We start from the raw sequence: 7,483 nt of genomic DNA, 5'->3' as shown, positions 1-7,483 counted from the left end.
CACTTAGCTACCGACGAGAGAAAGAGACAGTGAGAGAGAGAGAGAGAAAAAGAGGGAGAGAGAGAACAAGAGAGAGTAAGAGAGAGAAAGAGAGGGAGGGGGAGAGGGAGAGAGGAGAAAAGGAAAGAAAGAAAGAAAGAAAGAAAAAAAGGAAGAAATAGAAAGAAAGAAAGAAAAAAAGAAAGAAAGAAAGGAAGAAATAGAAAGAAAGAAAGAAAGGAAGGAAGAAAGAAAAGAAAAAAAAGAAAGAAAGAAAGAAAGAAAGAAAAAAGAAAAACGTGACCAGGTCACATGACAGACGTTTTAAGGGTCAGAGAACTGTTTCTTGCGACAATCGCGCTTGGTGCAAAATGGCAGCGTCACAGAACTCATGCTGTACAGCCCGCAACTCTCGCTGTGCGTGGCCACGCGACACAGATGCCGGTTCCACTTCCTACCGACGGGCCACACCAGGCCGCCACTACTCCCCGGGCACGTGGCCGTCGTGTACACCAGACGATTCTCCGACCCGCCCGACTTCTCTGTCCGGACCCTCTCCCCGACAGTGATGCGTTTGCTGAGGCCGTGGGGGTGGGACACAACCACCGTGGGCGTGAGGCTCTGCAGCTGGCTCTGCAGCCGGTGGAGCTCGTTCTGGCATGTCTTGATGGCCAGCTGCAGCCGGCGGCCCACGTGCCGGTCGTGCGTGACGCACACCAGGTGGCACCGGTCCGTGTCCACATCCACCAGATCCACCCGGTGACCTTGGAGGGTCACCATCGACTCCTCCCGCGAGTCCTCGTCGTCGTAGAAGAGATCGAAGGTCGCGTTGCGGCACTCTTGGTCGTCGTAGACCACATGGGCGGCCGTCACCACGGTGATCTGCCACCAGTTGCGAGACGGCTCCAGGGTGTCCACACACGCCCGACACTTGCAATCCGTATGTGTCACGTTCTCCACTGTGTGCACCCAGCCACTTCCTGTACGCAACACGTTTCTACCCCGCAGATTGGAGAAGGGATACGCCTGTGAGCTGCCTGCAGTCACACACGTGTCGGGGCGATTCAGGCTAACGAAATTCACTTTCACTTTCACTGTCAACACAGCCATGTTTCTTATGCACGTCAAAACATTTTTATTCCTGCAGCTGCATGGCAAGTGGTCAAAGGAAAATTCCTTGACAGGAATAAACTTTTCATGGTTCCCGTTTTTTCTGCAGGCAAGATGGTGCATCTCGAACGAGCTCTCGGGTGAGAAATCATTCAGAGCTAGAGGCAAAGGCATCATGCTTGCAATGATGCTGATCCTTACTTGAAGCGCAGGCCAACTTGACCACTGAGAAAAAAAAGAAACAGAAAAAAATGGGTACCCGGCCATAGACAGCGAAAGATCTTGTCAGTATGTTAGTGTTTTAGCGACTATAAATGGCTGTTTGCACTGTATGCTTCCCAGGAAGTTGAGGTTGTTTCAAAATGCTCTCAGGTCTGCTGGGGTAATAGTACAATTTGTGAAACGCATAGAGCTTGCTGTTGAGCGGGGATTTGCGCTATACAAATGCTATCGGACTCGCAACCGTAAGGTCGTGGGTTCGAATCCCGTCAAGGGTCCGATGTTGTGTCCTTGGGAAAGGCACTTTACACGAATTTTCCTCACTTCACCCAGGTGGGAATGGGTACCCGGCTACAGACAGCGAAAGATCTTGTCAGTTTGTTGGTGTTTGAGCGCTTAATCGGCTGCTCGCACTGTATGCTTCCCGGGAAGCTGAGAATGTTTCGGAGTGTTCTATGGTCTGCTGGGGTAATAATATAGTGTAAAGCGCATAGAGCCTGCTGCTGAGCGGGGATATGCGCTATACAAATGCTATCTATTATTATTATTATTATTAACTATTATTATTATTCGTTAAAATTCTATTGTTATTACAGTACACGATTTACAACCCTGTCGACATGATTTAGATCATTTAGGGGGCCGGCTACTTCTACCCTGCCTGTCATCTCCATCATTTAGGGGGCCGGCTACTTCTACCCTGCCTGTCATCTCCATCATTTAGGGGGCCAGCTACTTCTACCCTGCCTGTCATCTCCATCATTTAGGGGGCCGGCTACTTCTACCCTGCCTGTCATCTCCATCATTTAGGGGGCCGGCTACTTCTACCCTGCCTGTCATCTCCATCCTTTAGGGGGCCGGCTACTTCTACCCTGCCTGTCATCTCCATCAGAGAGGGATATAAAGTTGAAGCAAACAGATGGAGAAACTCAATTTTTTTTAAAACCAACAAAAAAACCCTACCCGCAAATCAAAACTCATATGTGTCACAACTTGGTGGAATGAGGCGCTCTTCAATTTTTGGGCATACAGAGTAACTGGTATTGGTATCATCGTAAAGCTTGTTTATTTTTCTTGCTTTTGGTGAAAAAAAAAATCTATCTTTCTTGTTAAGAAGTTCAGATATCCGTTGTCCGAGGTAAAATTAATGAGAAAATGGCTTCCAAAATCTGTTGACTTCCAAGCTTGAGTGTTCATGGAAATTGCAAATTTACTTATTTTTGTGTCTTTCATCAAATTTTGGGTGAAAGTTACTCAGAAATGTGTTCTTAAATGGACAGAAAAGATTTTGAGCTAAAAATAAGAAATTCAACAAAAATTGCCCAATAGACGAAAAGATGTCAATTTCTTCAATTTCAATATTTTGACGAGAGCCTGATTCCACCATGCTGCTGCAATAGATACGAGAGTATCTTCTGCATGTGGCAGCGAAGGGCCTAACTGCTACACCAAAGATGCCGATAGTCTGTCAGGTTACATGAAACAAAACTCGTAAAAAAAACCAAAAAACCCAAAGGACTCAGTAAAATCAGCAAAAGCCAACAGTCATTCCCAGGTTCAAGGCAAACTCCTCCGATGTCAAATGGAATCTAATAATAAATATATCCACGTAAGTTTACAAACACTCTCCCACCTCATTGAATGTACAAAAAGATGGACAGAAAATTGGAGAAATCTAAAGAGAGGGGGATGGGGTGGAAGCCAGGGGAGAAAGGAGGAGGAGGGGGGGGGAGAGAGAGAGAGAGAGAGAGAGAGAGAGAGAGAGAGAGAGAGAGAGAGAGAGAGAGAGAGAGAGAGAGAGAGAGAGAGAGAGAGAAAGAGAGAGAGAGAGGGGGGGGGGAGAAAGAAAGAAAGAGTAAAAAGAGAAAAAAAATCTTATCATGAAAAGACAGACAGACCGACAGACAGACAGAGAGACAGACAGAGAGACAGACAGACAGACAGACAGACAGACAGACAAATTTCCCTCACCTGGTATAAGTATTCCCTAGAAGTTTCCTTTTTCATATCACTGCTGGTCCCCTCTTCCTCTGAAAGAAAAAAAAAATTCAATAAAAAAAAAAAAGTTTTAGTAAGAGTTTTACTGCTCTTGCAACACAATATAAGGTCATATAAAGGTGCTAAATATCAGGGTTGTTACTACACAGCCTCAGCCTGTTCATGTGTGTTACACACATACATAGAGGCAAACAATACGTACACTGGCAACGTCTCCTTCTCGCCCACAATTGACACACATAATGTGTCCTCATGTCCCTTTCTTTTGTTTCGCTATTTTGAAGCTTATAAAATTTGATGATTCACGTTTCTTGAGGGTTATTAGAGAAGATTAGATGACACAACCTTCAAAATTTTTTTTTAATTTGGAAAAGGAAGCATTTCGGCTGGTCAGTGCTGGTTTTCTTAAAAAGAAAAAAAATTTTTTAATCAAGATTTGGATTCTTTTTTTCTTTAGACTGCTTCAACTGCTTGCCGTTGCTTTTAGAAGAACCATGTTCAATTTAACTCATTGAAGTTGAAGACACGCTATATTGGATCATTTTTTTAAAGAGACATAACTTCGTTATTCATGCAGATTTTTATATCTTTTGTCTAGTAGAAGCTGACCTTGCGCTGTTGAAGCTAGAGAGGTGAGCAGAGTAAGTCTGATTCCCTGTAAAGATTTCTCTGTTGACACCCACCCCTTGGCACTCATATGACCTTATGCAGTTGCGAGCACCGTAAAACCCTCTACTATAATATAAATATGTCGTTGTCTAAAACTTTGTTGTTGTTGTCTAAAACTTTAAAGAGGCAGGCAAAGAAAAACAAACACACAAACAAAACAAAAACAAACAAACATGCATACAATGGAATATATATGTACATTCATGTCTCTGATGTGATTTGTGCATGATGATTCAGAATGTGCAGCAACATTGTCTTTGGTCAGACATATGTGTCCGCTGCGTCATCAAGGAGTTAAGCAGACTCCTCAATGTGCATCAGTTCTTACCATGACTCGAGGTTTTTCCTTGAATATCATTACCCATTTTGAGGGTGGCTAAAAGTCGGTTCCTCATCCCAAATGCCTGTGGAGAAACAAAACCAAGAAAAGTTACTTATAATGTTGACACACAGCTTTCTACCTCAAATTTCCCCTCTCAGGTAGACTCAGGGTGAATTTCAAGTATTTCAGCCCAAAAAATCAGGTAGTACAAAGACACAGAAGTAAAAATAAAGATGAACATTTTCCGGGTAAAAGTTTTTACGCTTGCATGAAGGTTGCTAGTAGTAGTGATAGTAATATTATTATAGACCTAATTATATTAATATATTGTAAACTTTTGCATTTGTTTCTGTGTTCGTCTGTATGTGTGTGTGTGTATGTGTGTGTGCGTGTGTGTGTGAGTGTGTATGTGAGTGCGTGTGTGTGTATGTGAGTGTGTGTGTGTGTGTGTGAGTGCATGTGTGTACAGTATGTGTGTGAGAGTGTGTGTGTGTGTGTGTGTGTGTGTGTGTGTGTGTGTGTGTGTGTGTGTGGGTGTGCATTTTTGTGACATGAGAAAGGGAATCGAAATATCGGGTTTGGTTGGGGGGGTTTTTGGTTTCTTTTCAACCTTATTAAATATAGATTGTTATTCAAGGTACCGGTTCCTACCTACCTACCTATCAATCAGTATTGAATGTGGATTTCACGCCAGAGTGACCCCCCAACCCTCCCCTTTTGTGGGTAGCTGTGTGATTTTCGGGAAAGTAGTCGAGTACGGTAGGCTACCTATTTGACATTGAAGAAAACAAGGGCAGGCCGAGGCGTGAGCCACGGACTGTGGAAAACCATGTGTGAGTAGCGGTCGGGGCGCAGAGCAGAGAGTTGCGACGAGTCAGTGCAAGTCGGATCGCTACATGATGAGGTGGGCGTGCATAGTTAAACCACATGCGTGTATAGTTAAACTACACCTTTTTTGTCCCCTCAGCTCTCTGTGTGCTCTTGGGCAATGCTGTCTTGCTATAGGCCTATCGATGTCAACATTCAATGGGCTAAGATTGTTTTGTTTTTGTAAAGTGTTTTACGGCGCTCGCAACTGCATAAGTTCATATGAGCGCGCAGGACACACCTTATATTTTCAGTTGGTAGGAAATTTTGAATTTTTTGCCCGGGTGGCGGCCAAAGCCTACTCTTATCTATTTTAGACCACCAAGGAATCTTTAACGTGCGCAACTTGCACACGGGCTGTGTACTATCTGTCCCCGAAGTTTTATGCAAGAAAAATTCTGAAATTATGCAAACTGAGCCCAAAAATGTGAAATTATGCAATTCTGTTAATTTCAACAAAGAATGATAAAGGGAAATAATCAGAAATTATGCAAAAAATGATCTAATTGTGCTAAATTATGTGGGGTGCATAAAACCACGGGGACAGACCTATCAATCAGTTATTGAACATGGATTTCAGGCCAGAGTGACCCCCCACCCCCTCCCCTTTTTTGTCCCCTCAGCTCTCTGTGTGCTCTTGGGCAATGCGGTCTTGCTATAGGCCTAACCATGTCAACATTCAATGGGCTAAGATTGTGAGAGCACACTAGAATTAAGTTTCCAGCGTATTAACAGTGAGTGATTTCTTGCATGCCTACTGTGTACTATCTTTTTTTCTGTGTTTTTTTTGGTAAGTGTTTTACGGCGCTCGCAACTGCATAAGGTCATATGAGCGCGCGGGACACACCTTATATTTTCATTTGGTAGGAAAATTTGAATTTTGCCCGGGTAGCGGCCGAAGCCTACTCTTATCGATTTTAGACCACCAAGGGATCTTTAACGTGCGCAACTTGCATACGGGCTGTGTCCTATCTGTCCCCGAAGTTTTATGCAAGAAAAATTCTGAAATTATATGCAAACTGAGCCCAAAAATGTGAAATTACGCGATTCTGTTAATTTCAACAAAGAATGATAAAGGGAAAATAATCAGAAATTATGCAAAAAATGATCAAATTATGCTAAACTATGCGGGGTGCATAAAACCACGGGGACAGTTCTATGCGTATGGGTGGAGATCAGATAAGACAAACAATGAAGCAAGCACCGTTGTAATTGCATAGAATCTGTGAGTAGGGGTAGTTTTAAAGCGGAAACTAGATCTAAAGCTTCGGTTCCGTTTGGTTCGGTTTGGTAGGCGGGGCTAGCCAAATTAAGGGCGCAAAGCGACCATCGTGGCACAAACCAATCGCCCAACTAGCAGCTTCAAAAACATTTCAGGCCGTGAATCGAGCAATTGGTTGGCGATCAATTTGTCAATCCCCCGATGGGCTCCGGGTATTCAATGCAGCAATGTATCATGTAGAATACTTATTTAAAATTCTCTTTCGTTCTTTATCCTACGTGAAACTTAAGTTCACTGTCAAGAGAATGGAACCACCACATCAACAAGTAGAACTTTCGCATCTTGTTGTGGATGGAAAGCAAAAGAGATAGATTCTATATTCTAATCATGAATGGTTTATCATATAAAGGTTGCCCATTCCACCTTAAAGTCAGATCAGTAAATTTGCTCAACATAAAAACTAAAGTACAAAAATTATGTACATGTATAAAAGACACATAGGTGAGTCCATTTTCCTGGTTTCAAATGTGTAATTGCCACTAGACCTATTATTATTAAGAAATATCTAGATCTAGGTCTACTATAGATCTAGTTTACGGGACGATACAAGGGCCAAAATTGTAGCTCGCTGAATCATTTCTATAAATTTCCTGCCAACAATAAGCAGATACAAACCTAGAGAGAATCCGACATATATGCTTGTTTAGTGCAGTTCCAGTTGCCTTGGTTTGTTTATCACTAAGTGTAGAATTCTGTGATTCATCATCACCAAAACAGATCAGATCTGCCCTACCCATTACCCATAACGCCCTCTTTTGAAAAGTAAATCCGCTTTGGGAATTCCCGTTGTGATAAAACCGAAAGCAGGAAGGTGTCTCGCCTTCACTCTCAACTGACCCAACCTCTTCTTCGCCATGCTATGACCACAGAAATATACAAGTCGTTTTTTTGTATTCCCGCGTTTACTTTTCGCAGTTCGACGCTGGAAGCTTGCCTTACAGTCGCACCCACTTCTTTTGTAATGACTAAATTTAACACTGCTATGAATATGAATAACAGCATCCCCTTTTTTGTGGTAAGCTACTGAGGTAGATCTA

General features: G+C 43.0%; 1 protein-coding gene across 1 annotated transcript; it reads right to left on the bottom strand.

Moving 5' to 3' along the window:
* Positions 1 to 217: 217 nt before the first annotated feature.
* On the bottom strand, positions 218 to 7,201 carry LOC101846775. Its single transcript, XM_005110349.3, has 4 exons — positions 7,062 to 7,201; positions 4,304 to 4,379; positions 3,280 to 3,338; positions 218 to 1,314 (listed from the first exon to the last, which is right to left on the bottom strand). Exons 2-4 carry the CDS (start codon positions 4,368 to 4,370, stop codon positions 304 to 306), a joined length of 1,137 nt encoding a protein of 378 aa, XP_005110406.1. The 5' UTR covers positions 4,371 to 4,379; positions 7,062 to 7,201; the 3' UTR covers positions 218 to 303.
* Between the last annotated feature and the right edge of the window lie 282 nt (positions 7,202 to 7,483).

Source organism: Aplysia californica, unplaced genomic scaffold, assembly GCF_000002075.1.
Source record: "Aplysia californica isolate F4 #8 unplaced genomic scaffold, AplCal3.0 scaffold00878, whole genome shotgun sequence".
In the NCBI taxonomy this organism is placed as follows: domain Eukaryota; kingdom Metazoa; phylum Mollusca; class Gastropoda; order Aplysiida; family Aplysiidae; genus Aplysia; species Aplysia californica.
The sequence above is the reverse complement of the archived record's forward strand: the minus strand, read 5'-3'. Positions and strand labels throughout refer to the sequence as shown.